General features: G+C 49.3%; 1 protein-coding gene across 1 annotated transcript; it reads left to right on the forward strand.

The window, feature by feature from the left end:
• The first annotated feature begins 3,657 nt into the window (after nt 1–3,657).
• Nucleotides 3,658–24,566, forward strand: SALL4 (spalt like transcription factor 4). Its single transcript, XM_019458132.2, is given in 5 exon segments — nt 3,658–3,982; nt 15,537–15,886; nt 15,888–17,883; nt 18,986–19,266; nt 22,446–24,566. Coding segments are annotated over 5 exon segments (3,177 nt in total). The 5' UTR covers nt 3,658–3,852; the 3' UTR covers nt 22,866–24,566.
• Nucleotides 24,567–25,000: the final 434 nt, after the last annotated feature.

Below are 25,000 nucleotides of genomic sequence, written 5' to 3' on the forward strand. Positions count from 1 at the left end.
CGCCATACTGTTTTACACGTAGCTGTACTAATTTACATTCTCACCAACAGGAATTACCTTTTAATACTTTATTTTGATATTCTGGCCTGCAGAGTCATTGGCCATGGACGGATTCATTCATTATCACTTATTGTGACTTCTGTGTTCCATTGCCATGGCTAAGCGCCGGGAACTCGGTGGCGAAGGGGTCTGCCTTAATGTCATGGCTTGCACTGTGGAAAAAACAAGCAACAGACAGATATACAATGAAATCTATAATCATACATTTTGAACCATGCTATGAAAGAATTAGAAGATAAGTAGTTGAGACCCGATTTGGATGAGGAAAGGTGGGTGGTAGGCAGGGAACTCTGTACTGAGGCTGGACGCTTAGTAGGGGAGGGCCGGGTGAAGCAGACGGGGGAAGTTTTGCAGAACAGGGTAGATGCGCTGAGTGCAACAGGGACCTACACCCTTTAACTGGACAGTCATAGCATTCGCACATCCGGCTTATACTTGTCGCTCTGAGCTTGTTTTCCCATCTTGAAGCAGGAATAAAAAAGGATTTTAATGAGGAGGCCATAGGATTATGTATCCCAAAGATTCTCATTGACAGTAAAGCCTCGGTTTTCATAGAGCGCCTGCCTGAAAGATAGGACAAGAAATGAATTTCCCGGGGCACCTGGGGGGCTCAGTCGGTTAAGCATCCGGCACTTGATTTTGGCTCAGGTCACGATCTCACGATTGGCTTCGTGGGATCGAGCTCCACGTCAGGCTCTACGCTGATAGTGAGAAGCCTGCTTGGGAGTCTCTCTCTCCCTCTCTTTCTGTCCCCCAGCCCCCACCCCCACATGATCTCTCATTCTCTAAGTACATAAATAAATAAATACATAAGCAGTAAAAACAATAATTTCCCAACAATTTCTGCCTGGGGCAAACAGTGAGAATGATTGGATTATATAAGCCCAGTCACCTAACGAAAGCTTAATATCTCTTGCTTTGATCTTTTTTTTTTTTTAAGATTTATTTTATTTTGAGAGAGAGCAAGAGTGGGGGAGAGGAGCTGAGGGAGAGAGAGAGAGAGAGAGAGAGAGAGAGAGAGAGAGAGAATCTTAAGCAGGCTACACACTCAGCACGGACCCCAACTTGAGGCTCGATCCCACAACCCTAAGATCATGACCTAAGCCTAAATCAAGAGTTGGACACTCAGTAGAGTCAACGGGGGGGGCCTCAATCCTTTTTTTGTTTTTTTCTCCTAACTCTGGTCCCACCCAGGTCTTTTGGTTGTTTAAGGAGTATTAAATAATCAGAAAACTTACCTTTGATTAGGGAGTTGCCCATAGTCCTGCTGTCTGCATTTACCCTCTCTCTGCTCTGCTCCGGTGGCTTTACCTCCTGCCCCTGGCTCTTCGATGCAGCTCACCATTGGAGGCAGATTTCAAAACGTGCACTGCGTCTTTCTTTTCTTGACACGGCGTTCATGGAAGGTTTCCATTTGAGGAAAATCTCTCCTGGATTTTACCTGTGGAATTTACTTCTACAGACCCTGGGATTTTCAGGACATGCTTCACTTAACATGTTTTCTTTTACCACCATTTTTTTCTTGTTCAATCGTCTTGTCTATATTCAGCTTCGGATGCATGACTGGTGTGGGATATAAGAATAATTTTGGAGCTGGGTTTAGGGATTGACCCCCAGCTCAGACACTTCCTATTTAAGTCACCTGACATCTCTGAGCCTCAGTTTCCTCATTTTCCAGGTGGACAAAGCAATGCTGACCTCCCTGGGAAGATGAAACAAAGGAGCGTGCCTTTAGCGAGTCTGAGGCATACAACCGGGGCTCAAACAATAATTGTTATCATCACCACTTGGAGACACAAGAGGCAGTTTTATGACCTCGTTCTAAGTAGAAATGATGAAACGATCATCAACTAAAATAAATAAATGTAAGCAACCGTATCTTTAATGAAGTTTTTCTTAAGCCGCTAACATGGCTTGAGCTGTAAACCTATTGTACATTCATTTAGGCTTGTCATTTACATGTCCCACCACGCTATGTTAAACAGCAAAGGTGTCGGGAATAGAAGTAAATTAGTCAGCAAGGCAGGTGTTAATTGGCCTTTTTACTCAGTATGAGAATTCTAAATGGCTTCTATGTATTATTAAGCCAAATTCGTACCTTCCCAACTTTGGCCATTGACTGTTAATTCTATCTTTTTTGCTTTAGGGGACTTACAGAAAACAATGCAAAACATTTTCAAACAGATTCAAAAACTGGAGGTTAACCTTCCTTCAGTAAGTCTTTATTGACGGCCATGAATATCAAAAAGATGATCAAACTGATTTATTTTCTGCCTTGGGATGTCCAAACACCCAGGTGAATGTATTTATGAGCCCAGCATTCTGGGCTTGTGTTTCTGATGAGCTTACAAGAAACTCTTACAAGCTGGGAACTTGATATATAACTAATCGAGAAAATGTAAGGCACAAATGTGGGTGGTTTACAGTTGCACAGTCTCTTACAATGAAGCAAATGCCAAATAAAGACTCAGGCCCAGAGGCATCATATGGAAACACCAATCGAAGACTCAGAAGGCTGCAAATTTCATCTTGGCTCAACGCTTACTGAGCATTTACATTGTACAAGGTGGTGGAATTAAATACCTATTTACTGTATCGATATATGTGCATGTAATACGCACACACAGTTTTAGAAAGTGCCAGGCGTCCGGGTCAGGATGACCCAATCGCTTTGAACTAAATCCCTTTTCCATAATGAAGCCATGCAAAAAATTTCAATAATGGTTAAGATTACCCATAACCAGTTACTCTGACAGGACTCATTGCTATTTCCGGGGAGATGTTAAGAACATTGTCTCCGTAATAAAATATGATGTTATCAGACATTTATGGCTTGCGGGGGGGGGAAAATGCAATTGCTTGCTGTTTTGATATTATCTCTGACTATACTCGCCTTGAATCTGCCTTGTCTGTATTTAGTATCCAGTCATTTTAGAGTAAAAATAACCCCCCAAAGCAAAAATCAAGGTCGCACTGCAACAACAAACGAATCCTTGTGAATATGAATGGGGGGGGGGGGGGGGAGGCGGTGCTATTATTTAGTATTTAAAGGAAATAAATGATCTGAAATTCTGGAAAGTCCAAGGCCACTTTAAGGGGTGAGATGGACTGGTAAGGTTGAATAAAACATCCTTTCCATTATCCTTCAGGCATCTCGAAATTCAATTCAAACATTTCAATAAAAAATAAGATCTAAGGAGACAGGGGTCCTATCTCAGCTTTTTTGTTTGTGACTTCTTTTGGTAGATGTAAAAATCGAGCCAAACTATGCCACCGAAAAGCCCTTCCGACCTGGGCTTGCGCGGATATCAGCCTTACAAAAGTAATTTCTGGAGCCCACTGCCAAACACGCTCGTTCCAAAACTTTTACGGAAGCGCCTAGTTTTTAATAAGCACACAATTATTTTCATTCTTCTCTCCAAGGACTCAGAGAGCGGGGGCGAGGACGGGTCCCCCTCCGATTTCGTGCACGATCTAGCCAATCTGAGCCCGGATGCTAATTAGTTGCCCTCCCCAGATGAACACGCCTTTGTCGCCTGTAGGGCCGGACTACAAAGCCCAGAATGCCTCGCCCCTCCCTGATCAATGAGGGCTTATTTAAATGATCTCTGAGGTCTTGGACCCAGGCCAATCAGCTGTCAGGGCTCATGATAAATCGCAATGCATTATTGATAATAATAATTACTGGGACATGCGCGTTCTGGCCGAAGGGGGGTAAATTTCCTAACTCCAGGAATTTGTGGCGGAGTGGGCAAATTACCGCGGCTCTCCAGGCGGCCCGATGCTCGCACCATGTCGAGGCGCAAGCAGGCGAAACCCCAGCACATCAACTCCGAGGAGGACCAGGGCGAGCAGCTGCCGCAGCGGCCGGCCGCGGAGTTTGCAGATGCGGCCCCAGCGGCGCCGGCGACGGGGGAGCCGGGTGAGTGGGGCTGGGGGCGCGCACCGGGGGCGTGCAGTTTCCCGGACGTTCGTGGGACCCTCCAAGGCGCGAGCTTCGGGGAGCCAGCGGCTTCTAGCGCAGATTCTGGAACCCAGATCTGGGGGCTCGGTCCTAGAGAAGAGAGTCACCCTCATCCCCCCCCACCCCCGCCCTTGTTCATTTTACACTTTTACCGCGTCCCTCTCGTGTAAGTTTCACCCCCAGGTCCGGCTCCTCTTGTAAGATTGACCCCCCCCCCAACCCCCTCTTGTCCCTCTTATTCCTGAAAGGTTCCCTTCTCGTTCCTAGCCCCTCTCTTAATTGGTTCCACTCCCCTCGCTAGTAGTAACCTCCCCCCCCCCACTTGTAACTTAGGTTCCCTCCCTCTCGAGCGCCGCTTTTAAAAGAAAGACCCCGAGGGTCCCCACCTTTTCCTTCACCCCTTGGGGGCTTTTCTAGGAGGCTGGAGAAGGGGCACACCCCTAGAAGAGCCCCCCGGGGGGAGGGCGATCTGTTGCTCGCGCCCCTCCTGGGCCAAGCGGGGGGAGGGGGCGCGACCTCTCCCCACCTCCCGGAGCTGGGGTGCGAGCCACCCGCTCGGTGGAGGGGAGTGGAGGGCCCGAGGAGGTGGGGGAGGAGGGCCCAGTATTGCCCCTTTTCAGAATTTACTGAGGGTTTTGGCTTTTTCTCCCTGGGCTTTGCCGCCTGCGGATCTTCGCCCTAACCTTTCGGGGCCTGACCTCCAGCCATCTTTGATTTCCGACTTCCTAAAAATAACCGCGGCGAGCGCGAGGGGTGCAGGCCCCCAGGGGCCGGGGTCGCGGGCGCGCGGCCGCCCCTCTGGGGTGCACCCGCCTGGCGTTTTGCAGGGCTTTTCTGGGGCGCCCGGCTTTCCAGAAGCGCGCCCCAGGGGCCAGAGGGGAGAGGTCGGGCCGGGACTGGGCGGTCGCGGCCAGGGCGAGCTCCCGGGGCTGACCCGCCCCACGCTTCCGCGGCGAGCGTCTCCGGGGTCGGGAGGCGTTCGGGACCCCAGCCCCGCCGGGAGCGGCCGGGCAAACTCCCCTCCTCCTAGTCACTTAACCGAGGCGGTTGTAGGAGCGAGTCGATTTCCCACTATCGCCCCTCCGTCCCGGCCCGCCAAATTGTCGCCTGATAAGTTTCTAGCGTACGCGTGGGGGAGGGGGCGTCGTAAACCTCCTCTTGGGCCTTGTGGGTCGCTTCCCTTCTGCTCCCCGCCTGCTTTCTAATTCCTTAGCCGCTGATGGGGGTGAGCGCTGCGCGCCCAGACGCTCTGAGCCACAATTCCGATGGGAAGGAATTGGCCACCTTCTCTTTCTTTTCCGGGAAGGGAATGTAATAACGTTTCCCAAGTTTGTAATAGGTGAATGTAAACCCCTTTTTTCTCGCAAATAACATTTTTCCAGGGCAAATTAAAGAGATCGGCCTCACCAGGGGAGGCTGTGCGTTTTCGGGGCGTCTGATGGTCAGGGCTGCGCGCACCCGAGGTCCCAGGAGGATGGACTCTTCTTTGTGCCTCGGGTGGGGGGTGCTGGGGGGGGGAGCATGGAGAGGCTCGTCGCCTGGCCCACCTGGAACAAAAGGGTTAACCCTCCGCCCGCCCGCTTCCTCCCAAGAGGAGGGGCGAGCTCCGGGCTCTGACCCCTCCCCTGGTTCTGCTCTGACCTCCCCATTCTCCTACCCCCTTCATTTTTGGTGGGCGCATGCAAGTGGTGCTTTTCGAGGTGTTTGGCACCTTTGGGGGGGAGCTTGTTACAGGGTAGCTTCTTAAACGAACGCTGGTTGGAGTTTGCAATCAGTTAACCCGAACTGGGCTTAGGATCTCTGGCCTGGCTGTGCGCTATCTCCACGATTTGGGAGGGGGTGGGTTCGCTATTGATCGCTGGGTTGGAGCGGACCGCCGAGTTGCGCGCGGGCGCCCCCTGGAGGCCCGGCTTGGAGCAGCACGCTTTGCTGAGAGGCGGGTCCCCTCGCAGGTACCGGCTCACACCTGATGGGTGGGATGGGTTGGGGGTGGAGATGCAGAGCCCAGGGCTGGGCCAAAGGACGGGCGCCCCCGGGGACTTGAGCCGGTGGCTAGCGCGATCCCTGGCTGTACACCTGGCCTTCTTTGCCCAGTCTTTGGAATTCTTGAAAAGAATTCCTCGAGATCCTAGGTTGTGTTTGCAGAGGCTCCGGTTGCCAGCATGGGACAGGAGGTAGTGTCCCCAAGCAGTACTTTTTAATGGCTGCATTTTGCATTTGAGCAGCCTGGATGTATGTACCTATCTGTGTATTATGGATGTGTAACTATACAGATTCACGTGGCTGTATAGATCTGTATCGAGAGATCTGTATATATATAAATAGAGACATAGATAGGTATAATTAAAAACAGATTGGGCCGGTCCTGTTTTGCAAGACCAATTGGAGATCCACTTGTAAAGAACGCAGTTCTAGAGGGAGGAAAATGGAGCTTGGCGATCAATTAGATTAAAAAATCTGCAGGTGGGCAGGGGACTCCGCGCTACATACGGGAAAATTAGCATTTTCTCAAAAGAATTTCGAATGCCCTTTGTGCTAAACTGGATTACAACCACCAACGATTAAGATCCCCAACTTTCAAACAAGGGCCTACCCCTGGCTGTAATGACTGGGAGGAGAGGGCACTTGGGAGTTCCTATTTTAATTGCGGGAGAGAGGGAAATCTCGTTGATAGTAGCTTGCGTGTTGCAGGCCGACTTTCTGTGCTTGGATCTGAGTTTGCGATAAAGGGGCTCCAACTTGCCCGCAGCCCCTTTTGTTCCGTTAAAAGTAAATTGCACCAGTCGGTACTTGGTCATTTAAGCCTCTGCTAGCTTCCTCATGGGTGAAGAGTTGGGGAGCCATCTTGGGAGACAGAAGATGGGGTTAACACTTCACCTCTTTTTAAATGAAGTTAGGTTTTTGGTAAGGTTTTAGAGATGTGCATTCCTGTCGGGTATAGCTTTCAGCTGTGTAACCTTGAGACCTGCTCGGTTTCTCTTGAGCTTTTGGATTTTTTTTTCTTCCCTCTCTACAGTGGAGGTAAAGAATCCTGTTCAGATAATTTCAACTACAAAGAGCCAACTGTGTGCTGGGAATGTGATGAGTAATTAGTTTTGTTCAAAATAACCGTGTTTTCCATCGTATTTACTTACCGTGTCAAGATGGGTACGAGCTAATTGACAGTCTGCCGCCTACCAGGCTGGGGACCTCAAGTACATTATCTTTTAGTTCTCATTTTTACTCGTTTTGAGTAAACAGCAGCTCCCAGTTGAAATGGCATGCTCACGGTGGGTTTTAGCCATGCTCGGAATCCAAGGGACTGTTTTATCATGGTCTGACTCGGATTGGTTATGGGATGGGGTTTTCTATCAGTCCCTTTGATGAGGAAGCCACGACGAGTGTTCAGTGTTTGCGATGTGCCTTTTTGGGCTTTAGATTAAGGGATCCTTGGGAAGAGAGTTCGAAATAAAGCAGCGTTTGCATCTCATGCTCTGGGCCTTCTTGCCCTGGAAAAATGATGGGAAGAGTTGAGCAAGTTCTCCTTTTCATCAGCCCTTCACCTGTTGTACTTCTGATGCTTGAGAGAAAGCATCCGAACCGTTTTAAAAGACTCTGAATCCAGACAAGCTGCGTATCTCCAGTCGCCACCATCCTTTTTTTTTTTTTTTTTTTTTTTCCCTCCCAAATGAATTTCACGTCTAGGTCAGTCTTTGTTCTGGAGGGGCTCTGTGGAAGGGGACAATAAAGGCCCCTGCCTGCATGGAGTTTACAAGTTTGCCTAAAAGATGAGCTCCAGTTGAGGGAAAAGGGGACATACCTCTTCATGTAAATAGCCAAACTCAGATGCTTTACCAGCGATTATAGCCCTCTTTGGTTCTTTGACTGTTTTTTTCCCTTTTCAGCAGAGCCCCTGAATTTTGATCCAAGACTGTTTGGAACAAGTTTTTAGCTCTTAATCAAGTAGAACTTAATTATAGCTCTAATTTGCCAACTATGAATTGAATTAAAGCCGTGTTACTGAAGCGTTTCTCTCCGATTGCTGAATTGAGATGTAAAACTAAACTGGTAAATGGGCACTTTCAGCTGGTTCAAAGAACGTCTCCATTTCCTTTTGTTTTTTGGTAAGCAATTATCCTGTGGGTGGGGGAGGGTAGAAGATAGTGTATACTTCAGATAATCTACTCATTGTGGTTCTTTTAATATAGGAATGGGGAAAAAAGATAAGCTTGAGTCCTAATGCTTTGCTCAAGATTATGGAGGTTTTATTTTTGAAGCATTTTCAAGTCTGCAGAATGTGATTGGCTTCTAGTAGATGAGCTTTTCTTCTATACAATAGTAAGAGTATTTTCTATCCATTTGGCAGTGATTGAATCTAGCACCCCTGCTGGGTTTACTGCATTCTTCCAACTTATTGGATAACTAGATGCTGAGAGATAACATTCCTAAAATTCGGAGTGGGGGTGGGGGGGGGATGGAAGAACTAGTTGCCGGGTAATCTCTCTGAACTTTGCTTTTTTCCTTTTGGGAAGGGTTAACGTGCTGCATACCCAGCAGTTGTTCATAACCGAGCCCTCTTAACGCTGTGGCGAATACGGATTCGGTTATTTGCCGGTGGTGGTCTGGATGTGGAAGCACTTTTTACTGCACATGCATTCAGAGCTGCTGTTTTAAGACCCAAGTGGGATGTTGCTGGTAATGCATGGACGCTACAGAGGAGGCCAGCCTGTGTATACAGTGAAGGCAAGCTGGTATTCAGGCTGTAAATCACTCTTGGAAACGGTTAGCTCCTTCGGTGGGGGTGGGGGGGGGGGGCTTAACCTTTTTTGTGCCGTAGACCCCTTCTCAACAGAATGTATTTCACTGCAAAAAATAAAGGGCCTAGAAATACCAAGGAAACTACCTGGAAATAGTCATAACATGTGCTTCTTTATGAACACATTAAGTAAGATTAGCACAGCTGGTCAGGTAACCCAGAATTTTCAGTCCTGCAACAGCATTAACATCATAGGAAAATACCTGTTTTCTGTTGATGATGAAGTTACAGGTTCTGCAAATACCACTGTGGTATGTTTTCTACATTTATAATGGAAAGAGATGTTAAATTTTAGTTCAGATTAGTGAAAGTAAAGATCTCATTTTTTTTCCCTTAGTCAATTTCATGGACTCCGGTTAACTTTTTTTTTTTTTTTTTTACATTTATTTATTTTTGAGAGACTGAGAGAGACAGAGCGCAAGTGGGGGAGAGACAGAGATAGAAGGAGACACAGAATCTGAAGCAGGCTCCAGGCTCTGAGCTGTCAGCACAGAGCCAGATGTGGGGCTCGAACTCACAAACCGCCAGATCATGACCTGAGCTGAAGTTGGACGCTTAACCGCCTGAGCCACCCAGGCGCCCCTCATGGACTCCAGTTTAAGAATGCTGGTTTACAACCTGTTTTCAGTGAGGGAATATTGTCCCCAAGGGGGGGGGGGGGGTGAACATTTCGGGGGGGGGGGGGCAGAAAATGTGATTACAGTGGTTTGTGGCCTTCGGAAGGCCCATGGTGCATAAACACATACAATATATTTGTGGCATTAAAATTTAATGGGCGGGGGGAGCCAGGATTAGGAAAGAAGCTTTAGAAGCCTCCATAGAAGGATGAAATGAAGGTTTGAGGAAATAAATGACACCACTAAGTTTAGTGCCCTTGTAAATAGTATTTAAGAATCCAATCCCTGGTCATCTTCTGGTTAGTCTGTTACCCTGAGTCACGTAATTATATCTGCTCGTGCCTCAGTTTCTACATCTGCGAACTGGGCACCAAGATGCTTCTTTATGTGGCTGCAAAGATGGAGTTAAGATGCATGTATTTTGTTGTTTCTGGAAGGTGGCGGTCGTTTTCTTTTGCAAAGTGGAATGGGCGTTCTTGCTTGGGCTTTATTGGGAATTTCCAGGAGTTAGAATTGTTTGAGTCCAAGGGTAGGACATGCTAATTAAAAAAAAAATTTTTTTTAATTCATTTTTGAGAGAGAGACAGTGTGAGGTGGGGAGGGGCAGAGAGAGAGGGAGACCCAGAATCCAAAGCAGGCTCCAGGCTCTGAGCTGTCAGCACAGAGCCTGACGCAGGGCTCAAACTCCGGAACCGTGAGATCGTGACCTGAGCCAAAGTCGGACACTTAACTGACTGAGCCACCCAGGCGCCCCCTATCTTAAATTTTTTTTTTTAATGTTTGTTTATTTTTGACAGAGAGAGACAGAGACAGAGACAGAGCATGAACGGGGGAGGGGCAGAGAGAGAGGGAGACACAGAATCCCAAGCAGGTTCCAGGTTCTGAGCTGTCAGCATGGAGCCCAACACAGGGCTTGAACCCACGAACCGCGACATCATGACCTGAGCTGAAGTCAGACGCTCAACCAACTGAGCCACCCAGGCACCCCAGGAACATGCTAATTTAAAAGAAACCATAGTATAAAAGCATATATTGAAAATTTTTCTCTTCTACCCTCAATCTTCAGGCCCATACTCTAGGACCTAGAAAGCAGCCTCAGTTTCTTTTCAGAAAATTTCCAGGTAAAATTTATATCTCTACCCACAAACCCAGATGAGACCACACACAGATACACATGCCATTCTCTACCTGCTTTTCCTCCCCTTGAAATCAATCTCAGGCATTTGTCCTGAAGCAGCACATATGACATAGATCTGCTTTTGTTTTTGTAGGGACCAAGTGCCCCCTGCCTTTTTCTTTCTGTATCCTGGTTTGTTTAACCAGAACCTTACTGCCTGACCAGGGTGCGTCGGTTTTTGTTTTTGCTGTTTGTTAATATGAGAAATGTATCCTTCTGTTATACAGAGTAAGTTCCTCGCAAAGATTCATGCTAACATGATGTAGCCCAGAGTTCTGGAGGAGCTGTCCATATGTGCGCACCTATTGCGTATTTCCCGCCAAGAGAAACTTTTTAAAAAGTTCTTTTTCAAGTTCTTGACACATAATTGCCAGGATTGCTTTTAAGAGTGCCGCTTAACATCCTCACAAACACCTCATTTCAAGTCTTAGGAAAGTGTGGAGATAGATACTATATTCTGGGAATTGATGCGTGTGTGTGTGTGCGCGCGCGCGCGCGCGTGTGTGTGTGTTTCCAAATATTTTTAACTTGATTCTTGGGCTGTGACTGATTGGGAACCAGTATTAGGGCTGTAAGGAAGGAGGTACCTGTTGGGCTCCACCTGGACATAGCAGGAGTATGTTGTGTCCTAACTTAATTTATTTTTATTTATTGATTTATTTTAATTTTTTTTAATGTGTATTTTTGAGAGTGAGAGCGTGAGCAGGGGAGGGGCAGGGGGAGAGAGAGACAGACAGACAGAAGGAGACAAAGAATCCTAAGCGGGCTCCTGGCTCCCAGCTGTCAGCACAGAGCCAGACGCAGGGCTCAAACGCAAGATCTTGACCTGAGCCGAAGTCAAGACACTTAATAGACTGATCCAGCCGCCCTGTACATTGTGTCCTAACTTTTAAAGTGACTTCGGGGGGAGGTGGGGGGGTAGAAAGATGGCAGCATGTGTCCTAGTCTCCTTTCCCTCTTGCCAACCTGACCCTCAGGCTTTTCTGTCCTCTCTAGGGGGTCTTTGAGAGGAAATAGAGTTGCAGTCTCAACAGAAGAAACATATTGTGGTAGGAAGTGTAGGAACGAGGGAGGATCTGGGCGCTGCATGCCTGGGTTTTAATATTGGCCCTACAGTTTATCGAATGTATTACTTTGGGCAAATCAAGGTCTCCTGTGCCTCAGTTTCCCCCTCTGTTACATAGAATAGCCCCTACCTCATAGAGTTGTTAATAATGTATACGTTGTTTAGAATCACACCTAGATGGGGCACCAGGGTGGCTCAGGGAGCCCTAAGTCGGTCTTTGCGTTGACAGCCCAGAGCCTGCTTGGGATTTGCTCTCCCTGTCTCTCTGCCCCTCCCATGCTCTTGCTTGCTCGCTCGCTCTCGCTCTCTCTTTCTCTCTGTGTGTCTTACAAAATAAACTTTAAAAACAGAATTTTGAGGCTCCTGGGTGGCTCGGTGGGTTGAGCGTCCAACTTTAGCCCAGGTCATGATCTCCCGGTTCGTGAGTTCGAGCGCCGAGTCAGGCTCTGCGCTGACAGCTCGGAGCCTGGAGCCTGCTTCGGATTCTGGGTCTCCCTCTCCCTCTGCCCCTCCCCTGCTCGTGCTCTGTCTCAAAAATAAATTAAAACATTTTTTAAAAGTTTTAAAAAATAAAAAAAGAATTATGCCTGGCACACAGTAAGTGCTCAAAAGCTATTTATGACTATTTTCATCTGTAAACGGGGCCAGTATTTAATAGGCTTGTGTGATATACGTATGGAGCACCTAGAGGTCCCTAGTCCGAACCGTAGTGCGGGACATAAGCCTCATTCGCGAGCTCTCCCCCGCCTTGCACACAGTAGGGAGTGGGAACTGTTAGTGACTTGGGCTTTAGATGACCGTTTTTCTACGTCTTGTTCTCCCACAGACCTAGGTGCCCTACTAACCATTTGACCCATTAGAGATAAAGATGGAGGAACTAATGTTCCCTGAACACCTGCTACGTCTGCACTGTCCCCACATCCCATCCAGGGTGGTGCCCCAGGCACATTAGTGGGTACTTGACTCATTTGTTAAAGTAATCGCTTCACTTAACCCAGACACATCTACCTTATGAGGGTGTCATGATTATGCATGTTTCAGGCAGATTCTGAGGGGGAAGGCTACCCTGTCACACCTGTTTACAGGCGAATGCTGCTGGATCAGCCCTAACCTGATTTCCCTTCCCTGGCCAGACCTGTTTATGGTGGTTGGCTCTTTCTCCCTGCCCCCCCCCCCCCCCCATCCATACACACCTTGCAAAACTTCCTATTACTGGGTCTAAAACTCATAAAGATTAGGCTACCTTACATAAATTTTAAAAGAGAAATAAACTTTTTCAAGATGAACTCCTGTTTCATACTGTGGGCCTCCTGTCAACCCCATGGTTTTAGGGAGTGTAATCACCCAAGGAGTTGAGAAGCAAAATAAATTAGTTTGCTTTAAGGAACAGGAATTGAACGGGGCACCTGGGTGGCTCAGTAGGTCAAGCTGTTTGGCATTAGCTCAGGTCATGATCGTGAGTTTGAGCCAGGCTCAAACTGAGTCGGGCTCTGGAACCTGCTTCAAATTCTGATTCCCTCTCTCTCTGCCCTCCCTTGCTCATGCACTCTCTGTCAACAATAAATAAACATTAAAAAAAATTTTTTTTTTAATTAAAAAAAAGAAGCAACAATTTATTTAAAAGTAATGTGTATCGGGACTCCTGGGTGGCTCAGTCGGTTGAGCGGCCGACTTCGGCTCAGGTCACGATCTCGCGGTCCGTGAGTTCGGGCCCCGCGTCGGGCTCTGTGCCGACGGCTCGGAGCCTGGAGCCTGCTTCGGATTCTATGTCTCCCTCTCTCTCTGCCCCTCCCCTGCTCATGCTCTGTTTCTCTCACTGTCAAAAATAAATAAACATTAAAAAATTTAAAAGCGATGTGTGTCTTTCTTGGCCTTTCCTCCACACATCGGTACATTTGAAACAGGTTTTCAGCAAAAATGGTCACATTTTACATACTGTTCTGCAGCCTGTTTCTTTCACCATGTCACAGCGGTTTTTGGTCTATGAGTGAATCAAAATTTACTTTTGCTGCTGTAAACATTGCTTTAAAAAGAATCCCTACTTCTACGGATCTTTGTATATTTGGGCAATTATTTGCGTGATTTAGATCTGTATGCCTAGAGTTGGCTGGCTACGAGGTATACTGCCTCTGTGACTAATTAGCTGGGGGAGGGGGGGCATACGTAGACTAGGATAGCCAGGAAATGAGAGCACGTAGTTTACTCTCAGGACCCAGGCATCCAGATAAAGCAGTCCCAAGACGGGCGCTTTATTTATTTTTTAATATTTTTATTTATTTTTGAAAGATACAGACAGCATGAGCGGGGGAAGGGCAGAGAGCGAGGGAGACAGAATCCGAAGCAGGCTCCAGGCTCCGAGCTGTCAGCACAGAGCTCAACGTGGGGCTCGAACTCATGAACCGTGAGATTACAGCCTGAGCGGGAGTGGGATGCTTAACTGACTAAGCCACCCAGGCGCCCCCAAGATGGGCATTTTAATGTGCAGGCTATCATGAACCCCGAAGGGAATAGTGCCTAATTACAAAAGAAATATGCGCACACACACACACACACACACACACACACACACGGAAATCCACAGGCCAATCCTTTTTAGGAATGTAACTGTCCAGAATTGATCCTATGTATGTAATTCCAGGTATATAACAATAGTTGCAAGTTCAGGGAGAGGCGTGAAACCCTTCGTTCCCCGCCCCTCTTCCCATTCTGGGGCTTCTCTCATTATCTGTGAGGTCGTTGAAGTCTTTATCTATCGCCATGCCTTCCTTGAACATGAAAGCATTTCTGGGAATATCTGCTTGGCCTTCCTCGTCTAAATGTACTGTTTCGACAGTGTGCTGTCTCCATGTTTGCGGTGAATTAGGCACTGCGGTCGTTGTTGGCGTCTTGGAAGCGGGGAGGTGCCCTGCTCACACTGAGTGATTTACTGCAGTTTCGCTTTCGGTGGCCCCAGGATGGGGATGAGCACCTGTGATTTGAGCAGGTCTCCAATGTCATTTGTGTTGACTGCATGAAATTCACTTGCCTTTACAGGCAGACCCCGAGTAGGGTGCAGAGCTCTAAGGGGATTATTTTAATAATAAATTGTGTGAGTTTCCTAGGGTTGCCATAACAAATTGCTACAAATTGGATGGCTTAAAGCAAAAGAAATTTAGGGGCCCCTGGGCGGCTTGGGCAGTTAAGCATCCGACTTCAGCTGGTGAGTTGGAGCCCTGGGTCTGGCTCTGTGCTGACAGCTCGGAGCCTGGAGCCTGCTTCGGATTCTGTGTCTCCCTCTCTCTCTGCCCTGCCCATCTCGAGCTCTGTCTCTCAAAAATAAGTAAACATTAAAAGAAAATTAAAACAAAAACAAAAACAAAACCCAGAAATTTAGTCTAACCTTCCTGGAGGCTAGACATCCGACATTGAGCTATCAGTGGGGTCCATCCCTTCTGGAGACTCTGAGGAAGAAGCCATTCCAGGCCTCCTTTCTACCTTCTGATGGCTTCCCACAATCCTGGCTTTGGGCCACATAACTCTTTCACGTGGCTTTTATTCTGTTTCGTCTCTTTCCCGTATCTCTTTAAGGACACCCGGGCATTGGGTTAGGGACTTATCCCAATTACATTTGCAAAGACCCTATTCCAAATCAGGTCATGTGCACAGGTATTGGGTATAATGACTGGGACGTATTTTGGGGGGGGGGGGGAGGTTATCACAATTCAACCCCCTGCATAAGTTCCCTTTTACACTCTCCTGCCTGTGGGGACGGGACCCAGGTCGCCGGGGCCTCTGCGTTGAGAGCTGTGGTTTTTCCCTGGAAGTTGCCCCGCCTCCTCTCTCGGGCAGAATTCTTAGCTTCTTCTCTCTTGTCCCAGGTGCTCCAATGAACCACCCAGGGAGCGGCAATGACGTCGGCAGGGCTGGGGCGTCAGGGAAGAGGCCTCGTCGGGAGGAGACTCACGTCTGCGAGAAATGCTGCGCAGAGTTCTTCAGCCTCTCCGAGTTCTTGGAACACAAGAAAAGTTGCACTAAAAATCCCCCCGTCCTCATCATGCACGACGGCGAGGGGCCGGTGCCTTCAGAAGACTTCTCCGGGGCGGTGCTGGGCCACCAGCCGCACAGCCCAGGCAGCAAGGACGGTCCCAGGGAGGACGGCGGCGGCCCGGGGGACACGAAGGAGAAGCTGGGGGCCGAGTCCGTCGTGTTCTTGAAGACTGAGACGGCCCCCGCCGCCCGCGTCCCAGGACGTGAGCTGTCCGCCCAAAGCCAAGGTGGCCAGCACCAACGTCACCCTCCAGGCCCTGCGGGGCACCAGGGTGGCCGTGAATCAGCGGAGCGTCGAGGCGCCGCCGGCCCCCGTGCCCGGCGCCAGCAGCATCCCGTGGGTCCTCGAGCAGATCCTGTGCCTCCAACAACAGCAGCTGCAGCAGATCCAGCTCACGGAGCAGATCCGCGTCCAGGTGAACACGTGGGCCTCCCACGCCCTCCACTCCGGCATGGCGGGAGCCGACACCCTCAAGACCTTGGGCAGCCACGTGTCCCAGCAGGTGTCTGCGGCCGTGGCCCTGCTGAGCCAGAAAGCTGCAGGCCAGGGCCTGGCTCTGGACGCCCTGAAACAGGCCAAGCTACCTCACGCGCACGTCCCCGCCACGAGCGGCTCCGTGTCCCAGGGGCTGGCGCCCTTCGCCCTGAAGCCGGACGGGACGAGGGTCCTGCCCAACGTCGTGTCGCGCCTTCCCGGCGCCCTGCTACCTCAGGCCCCCGGCTCTGTGCTCTTCCCGAGCCCTTTCTCCGCCGTGGCGTTAGACCCGTCCAAGAAGGGGAAGGGGAAGCCACCGAACGTGTCCCCGGTGGAGGTCAGACCCAAAGACGAGGCCGTCCTCTGCAAGCACAAGTGTAAGTACTGTAGCAAGGTTTTTGGGACCGATAGCTCCTTGCAGATCCACCTGCGCTCCCACACCGGCGAGAGACCCTTCGTGTGCTCTGTCTGCGGCCACCGCTTCACCACCAAGGGCAACCTCAAGGTGCACTTTCATCGACATCCCCAGGTGAAGGCGAACCCCCAGCTGTTTGCCGAGTTCCACGACAAAATGGTGGCGGGCAATGGCCTCCCCCGTGCGCTCTCTGCGCCGGTCCCCGTAGACGACTCGAGCCTCTCGTTAGACAGCAAACCCGTCCTCGTGACAGGGACCCCCAGCGCAGGGCTACCTCAGAATCTCTCTGCGGGGACGAACCCCCAGGACCTCGCGGGCGGCCCCCCGCCCGGCGACCTGCAGCCCGGGCCTTCTCCAGAGAGCGGGGACGGCTCCCTGCTGCTCTCCGGGCTGGGGCCACACCACAGTTCCCCCAGGGTCGGTGGCTTCCAAGGGAGCGGGACACCCGAGCCGGGGTCGGAGACCCTGAAACTGCAGCAGCTGGTGGAGAACATCGACAAGGCCACCGCCGAGCCCAACGAGTGTCTCATCTGCCACCGGGTCCTGAGCTGCCAGAGCTCCCTCAAGATGCATTACCGCACCCACACCGGGGAGAGGCCGTTCCAGTGCAAGATCTGCGGTCGGGCCTTCTCCACCAAGGGCAACCTGAAGACGCACCTCGGGGTGCACCGGACCAACACGTCCGCAAAGACGCAGCATTCGTGCCCCATCTGCCAGAAGAAGTTCACCAACGCCGTCCTGCTGCAACAGCACATCCGGATGCACATGGGCGGCCAGATTCCCAACACGCCGCTGCCCGAGAGCCCCTGTGACTTCGCGGGCCCCGAGCCAGTGATGGTCGGCGAAGACGGCGGTGCGGGGGCCGTCTGCCACGACGATCTCATCGAAAGCATCGACGTCGACGAGCTCGGCCCCCAGGAGGCCCCCGGGAGCTCCTTGAAGGTCCCGCTGCCCCTCCCCAGCGGGCAGGCCGCGTCCCCCACCCTGGGGTTCGCCGTGACGGCTGCTTCCCTAGACGCCCTCGGGAAGGCGGGTCCCGCTCCTCTCGTCCTGCAGCGGCAAAGCAGCAGAGAAAACGGTTCGGTGGAGAGTGACGGCTTGACCAACGACTCGTCCTCCTCGGTGATGGGAGACCAGGAGTACCAGAGCCGAAGTCCGGACGTCCTGGAGACCGCGTCCTTCCAGGCGCTGTCCCCCGCCAACAGCCAGGCAGAAAGCATCAAGTCCAGATCTCCCGATGCCGGTGGCAAAGCAGACAGCACCGAGAACAGCCGCCCTGAGATGGAAGGTGATAGAGCTTTGGATTTCACTTAGGTCCATTTTGGGCACGAGGTCATCCCACAGGAACCCGGGTCGAACGTCACAAACGGACAGTGTGATCTTTGCAAAGCAGCTCTCCCTCGCTAGGGCAGTTAGCCTCGCTGGGTAGACGGAGATAATAACTCCCCCCGTCCTAGTACTCACATCGTGTTCTTTGCGGTGGTGAACGCGCACCGGGGACGGACGGCAGGCTTGTTGGTCTTTACTTTTGTGTGTGAGCCCCGGGGAGACCCTTGGGTCATCTTCGGGAAGTGCTCCGGGAGGAGAATGTGTGCAAAAGTGGGCGCACGCCTTCTTGGCCACCGAGATGAGTCCTACCTAGTTCTTGCTTCTGAGGTCCCGTCCCGCTCCCTAATGTAAGGTCCGCAGGTTAATAAATGTTGACAGGGAGAGAAAGAATCTAACCCATGATAAACGCACACGTAAATCGTGGGGTACCTGTTGGTGTCGTTTATACTTGTCTTTAAGTAGTAGTCTCTCGGGGCGCCTGGGTGGCTCGGTCGGTTAAGCGTCCGACTTCGGCTCAGGTCACGATCTCGCGGTCCGTGAGTTCGAGCCCCGCGTCGGGCTCTGTGCTGACAGTTCAGAGCCTGGAGCCCGTTTCAGATTCTGTGTCTCCCTCTCTCTCTGCCCCTCCCCTGTTCATGCTCTGTCTCTCTCCGTCTCAAAAATAAATAAACGTTAAAAAATTTTTTTTAAAAAGTAGTAGTCTCTCTACACCCAACGTGGGGCTCGAACTGCCGACCCCGAGGCCAAGAGTCGCGTGCTCCACCGACTGAGCCAGCCAGGCGCCCCTTTTAAAGATAAAAACGTCTGATGCAGGAGCTTGAATTTCAGGTGTTTCCTGTCCATACCTCTCTGCCCCAGTGGTGACTTTTCGGAAGCGTTTGAGCTGTCGCTCCCCGAGCGGGTCAACACGCTAAGGAGGAAAAGCCGCCTCCGAGGCGCACGACTCCAGAAAGCGGTTTCCTGGCTGTCGATGGGCAGTGGTCATCACAGCTCTTTTTTGGTTTGAGAAGGAATGAGTACGGGATGATAAAGGTCTGGGGTTTCTTTTCTCTGGATACTAGGTCGTAGCAGCCTGCCATCAACATTTATCCGCGCCCAGCCAGCCTATGTGAAAGTCGAAGTCCCTGGCGCGTTTGTTGGACCTGCGACCGTGTCCCCAGGCATGACTCCTCTGCTGGTGGCCCAGCCACGCCGGCAGGCCAAACAGCACGGCTGTGCACGGTGCGGGAAGAACTTCTCCTCGGCGAGCGCCCTTCAGATTCACGAGAGGACTCACACTGGGGAGAAGCCTTTCGTGTGTAACATATGTGGGCGTGCCTTTACCACCAAAGGCAACCTGAAGGTGAGTTTCTTCAGGCTCCCCGCAGGGATGGGGCTAGGCGTTGACCAGCACAGCTCTGTTGGTGTCCCCCATTCGTGATGAATTCTTCCATTAAGACCAGATGGGTTGGGGGTGCCCCGGTCGCTCAGTCGGTTAAGCGTCCGGCTTCAGCTCAGGTCGTGATCTCATGGTTCGTGAGTTCGAGCCCCACGTTGGGCTCTGTGCTGACAGCTCGGAGCCTGGAGCCTGCTTTGGATGCTGTGTCTCCCTCTCTCTCTGCCCCTCCCCTGCTCATGCTCCGTCAAAAATGAATAAACCTTAAAAAATATTAAAAAGAAAAAAAGACAAAGAGATTAGCAACTTGTGACAAAATCATAAGAATGTTCAACTCGGGGGTGGGGGCGGGCCTTTGTTCTTTTCTCAAGTTCTCTGTATCTTTTCAATTGTAAAAGCAGATTTCACCCCTTTGAAAAGTTTGAAGGCCATCGGATTAGAGAATACCTATTCTTGGGGCACCCGGGTGGCTCAGTCGGTTGAGCGTCCAACTTAATCATGATCTCTTGGTTCGTGGGTTCAAGCCCCGGGTCAGACTCTGTGCTGACAGCTCAGAGCTTGGAGCCTGCTTCGGATTCTGTGTCTCCCCCTCTCTCTTTGCCCCTCCCCCGCTCATGCTCTGTGTCTCTCTCTCTCAAAAATAAATAACCATTTAAAAAAAAAAAGACCAGATGGCATACTGTATAGTCTTATCTCACAGCTGGCTCTTGAAATAATTCATTAGACAGTATGTTTTCTCACATCACAACATGTCTGAAATTGGGATGCTTCTTATGGTCAGTGCCTGAAATTGGTAATTTTTTTTTTTCTTTTTTCTAATCTTAGGGGCACAAGGAATAGTGATGCATTTTACAAAGGATGCTGTCTAGGAATAGGACACATGGTCTATTAGAGATGCTCTTGTCTCTTACTACGAAGTAGTTACACTTTAAGGTAGTTTTCCCTCCAATATTGGGGCAGACCATGACCTCTTTCAACAATAATCGAGTAGATAGGTAAAATCTAGCCTGGAAGCCAGTGATAGATGTCACATAGTATAATGTATGGAGAAATGATTTATGGGTTTGTGTGTACATCCAGACTTGATGAGCACCCTGTATGTTTCGTTTTCCTAGCCTGCTAGGTTGAAATAAATAGCAGGAGTTAAACATTTATAGGATCCAGTGCCAGTGCAGTTAAAAAGAAAAAAGGCCTCAGGTTATCTGCTGTGCTTTCGAAACTGAGCAGCTGGGTCCTTCTGGAGAAGAGCCTGATGTCAATTGGGACAGTCCACCTGAGATTTTACCTGGGGAGCTGGGAAGGAGACCTCCCCCACATGAGGCCTGAACGTGGCCTGTGTAAGCACAAGGGATGAGAACTGGGGACCTGGGGTTTTCCCTTTTGCCCTGCCTGTGGTTTGTGGGAACTGGGCCTCTAGATCTCTGCCTGTCTCCGATGAGTAGACTAATTGAATTCTTTGTGGTTCAAATAAAGGTCGAAACTTAAAAGTTGACCAAGGAGACCGTATATCATTTAAAAAATGAAACGTACTTATTCTAAAAGCAAGCTGTCCTCTTTGATTTATTTTTTAAGTTTGTTTATTTTTGAGAGAGTGCGAACAGGGGAGGGGCGGAGAGAGGGGGAGGCAAGAGGGTCGGAAGGGTGGTTCTGCACTGTCCACACAGAGCCTGACGCGGGGCTCGAACTCACGGACCGTGAGATCATGACCTGAGCCAAAGTCGATGGTGCCAGGTGCCCCCAAGCTATATTCTTTTAATTTTTTAGTTGGTGAAAACAACTAGGTAAGGAGCATGAAGTAACTTCATTTCTAATACCAACTTCTAGAAACAGAAAGCTTAAATTACTTCACAGGCCCGGGGATCAGCCCAGGGAAGGTCTGGAGCTGCTGTGTTTGTTTTTGTTTTTGTTTTGTTGTTGTTTCTCTCTGCACAAGTGGCTTTGGGCAGATGGCTCCTTGTGCCTCAGTTTCCCAGTTTCCCATGACTCACCAATGGTAGTGACAACTTCAGAGTGCTCCTAAAGATTAAATGAATTCTATTCCTAAATGTTTCAAATTGTGCCTGGAACATCTTAACAGCTTGTAGCGATTAAGAGCAGGTCACTTCTGAGCGCACTTGGCCAGATAACTACTAACTTCTCAGGATGTCAGGAAAGCTGAAATGGGGCACCTGGGAAACCTAGTGCCCATCACATTCTCCCCACTCTTTTTTTTTTTTTTTTTTTTTTTTTAGGTTTATTTATTTTGAGAGAGAGACAGTGGGGAAGGAGCAGAGAGAGAGAATCCCAGGCAGGCTCCAAGCTGTCAGCGCAGAGCCTGATGTAGGGCTTGAACCCACAAACTGTGAGATCATGACCTGAGCCGAAATCAAGAGTTGACGCTTAACTGACTGAGCGGCCCAGGCACCCCTCTTCCGACTCTTTTTGAAGAAGCTCAAAGGGAGTTAGAAACTCAAAAGCCAGACTTTTCACTACTCTGGAGTAGTGATGACGATCATTGACGTCCTGTGTATCTGGTGTGTCCGTGCTGTCATCAGGGCAGCATCTGTTCTGTTCCAGAGTTATTTTTTTAACTCACATTTTTTATTCAGGTAACGGTGGACTCCCGTGCAGTGAGAATTCACAGATCCTTACACGCTCTGCCCAGTTCCCCCAGTGGTAGAATTTCGCGAACTATGATGTAACCGATAAGAACCAGGATATTGGCATGGACGGAACCTACTGGTCTCCTAGATTTCCCCCCATTTTATTTGTACTCCACGTGTGTAAGTGTGTTACCTTCTGCACAACTGTGTAGGTTTGTAATTCACAAGGTTTAAATCTAGCACTTGAGAGGATACATAGTATCCTAGTACTTGAGCCTGACACATAGTAAGGGTTCCTGTAGGTGCACCCTGGAACGGTGGGACGGGGACAGAATTGGAGCCTGTGGCCCTGCCTCGCTGGGCTTTACTTGCCTCTAGGCAGGAATGTGGGCCCCTGGTTGCCAGATCGGCCGCTTCCTCCCCTCCCCCACCCCAAGGCGAGAGGACAGATAATCTGGATTTTTTAAATTAAGTTCGAACCCACATGCACACCGACTGGCTTGCCAGCATGCGTTCCGTCAAGTCCCCGTTTTGGTGGGAACCTCTCTGTTCCTGTTCCCACAGGTCCACTACATGACGCACGGAGCCAACAACAGTTCTGCACGCCGAGGGAGGAAGCTGGCCATCGAGAACACCATGGCTCTGTTAGGAACTGATGGGAAGAGAGTTCCCGAGATGTTTCCCAAGGAAATCCTGGCCCCTTCGGTGAGCGTGGACCCCGTCGTGTGGAACCAGTACACCACCATGCTCAATGGAGGTCTGGCCATGAAGACCAACGAAATCTCGGTGATCCAGAGCGGCGGCATCCCCGCGCTCCCAGTTTCCCTGGGGGCTAGCTCCATTGTGAACAACACCACTATCTCCAAGATGGACGGCTCCCAGTCTGCCCTCGGTGCCGAAGTGGAAAAACCGGGCGCTGCCGACGGTGTCCCCAAACACCAGTTCCCTCACTTCCTGGAAGAAAACAAGATTGCAGTCAGCTAAGCTCCCGGGAGGGATCCCTGGTTGAGGGAGAAATGCAGAGGCAGAATGACCTCCCCAACTATACTTTTGTTTTTCCCCCCCTCCTTTTTAAAAGAACCCATCCCCTCCTGTTTGTTTTCTTACTGATGTGCAAATGATGTTTACAGTGTGAGATCACAACCTCAGGCAAATCCTACAATCAGATGTTATGCTGCTTTGCAAAAAAAAAAAAAAAAAATTGAAAAAAAAATTGAAAAAAAAATTGAAAAAAGAAAAATCGAAAAAAAAAATTGAAAAACAAAAAAAAAACTAGAAAAGAAAAAATGCATACTAAAACAAAAACAGACTAGAATTTTTTTTTTTTTTAAATTTTGGAAAGAAGCGGGTCTTGCAAAGTAGCTTTGTTACTTGCGACAAACTGTATACATAAAACCTTTGTACAACCTAGAGTAACTATTTCCAAAGACGATCCCCTTGTTTCAAGTTGGAACTTACTGAACCACAGTGGAAAAGGCAACTGTTAGCCTAATTGTGGGGGGTGCTGTATACTTCCCCAGTGACTGTCTGTATGCGGGTACACGGACAAGATCTGGCATCTGTTTAGGGACCTGTTTTGTATGACCCCCAACCCTGCACCCATCCTTTGTTTTTTGTTTTTTTCCCCTGAATGTACTTTTTTTTTTTCTTTTTAACTAAGGTTGTCAAACGAATTCCAAAATTCCTTCAACCTTGGAACCTTAAATAGAATGCCCTCAAATGGACTGATTTTTGTCCTTAGGGAGTCAATGCGTGTTGCTGCTTATTTAAATACAGTTCAGTTGGAACCCCGAGAGTGCCAATGTACTCCCTATGCTTTGCAAATGCCTCCTTCCTGAACCAGCAGGAGAGGTGGCCTTCGCAGGGACCCTCAGGTGACTTATTTTGGTTCGCCAGTGCCTACTCTGTGGAACGGGGTTTCCATGCTTTAAGAAACTCATGGAAGGGCATGTTTCTTATAGGTACACATACTAATTTGTACAAAAATGTCCTTGGTGCAACTTAAATGCCAAGTAATTGTGAAGATTGTTTTTGAGTATTGCATGAAGGCTACGAACAGGCAAGTCATGGGTGTGAAAGCTTTAATTTATCTACCTCATTTATTTTTATTTTTGTAGCCATAGTCTCTATTTTCCTATTTTATGACCGCTGAAGTGTTCTGACGCCCTGTCTTCAACCTGAGTTGATGTATGGTGGGAGTGACTGGACATTTAAGATTATCTTTATGGTTCTTTGTTGTAAACTCCCCCTCCCCCTGTTTGTATATGTAATATGAAGCAAATGAGGGCACATTGCTCTAATGGTGTAACAAGGAAGGAGAAAGAAAGACCTTAATTTCTGAGTGGAGAAGTCTCCTTCATGTGGAAAAGTAGATCAAGACTGTTATCAAAAGTTTGTGTTATTGCACCTGACTTTAGGATCCAAAAAAAAAAAATTTTTTTTTTTTTTTTTTTTTTTTTTTTTTTTTTTTGCCACATTGTGCCTTTCTTCCTGGAATTGTAAGTGGGACACAATAACTTGTACCTGTTTACACTGTGAAGTGGATATTGTTACAGAGAACACCAGAGGCTTTCTTACTGTCAAGCAAACAATGCCTTGTGAATGTATGATCTATGGAGAAACCCCTGTAGTTTTACCTGCTGATGCTGTCTGTGTTGTTGGAGAATAAATTTCGGATGTTTTTTTTTTTGTCTTCCCCCCCCACCGGGCGCGTATGTCTCTGGTTAGTTTCTGCTCTAAACCTGAGAGTTCTCATTTGAACAATCGCTTGCCCTCGTGCCCCCCCGCCCCCCCCCTCCCCCCCCAGGTCTTAGAATCGAAATACATGCGCTTATGTCCATACTGGACCCATTTCTCAAGCACACACAAAGAACGACTTGCTGGTTGTTCTCTTGCTTTCTTCAGGCATACAAGTTGTGTTAGAGTAAACTGAGTCTAGAGAACTTTTGCTTGTGTTCCCTTGTGACCACAGCCGGCTTATCGTGCTGTAGATTACCCCATATTTCAATCCCAACCTGGTACGAGTCATGGGGCAGAGAACCACGTAGGAGGTTGCACTTAATTCCAAGAGAAGATTCTTTGGGTGGTGGAAAAGTACCCCCTGGGGAGAGACACAAAGG

Source organism: Panthera pardus, unplaced genomic scaffold (genome assembly GCF_024362965.1).
Source record: "Panthera pardus isolate Hobbes unplaced genomic scaffold, ASM2436296v1 HiC_scaffold_25, whole genome shotgun sequence".
Taxonomy (NCBI): domain Eukaryota; kingdom Metazoa; phylum Chordata; class Mammalia; order Carnivora; family Felidae; genus Panthera; species Panthera pardus.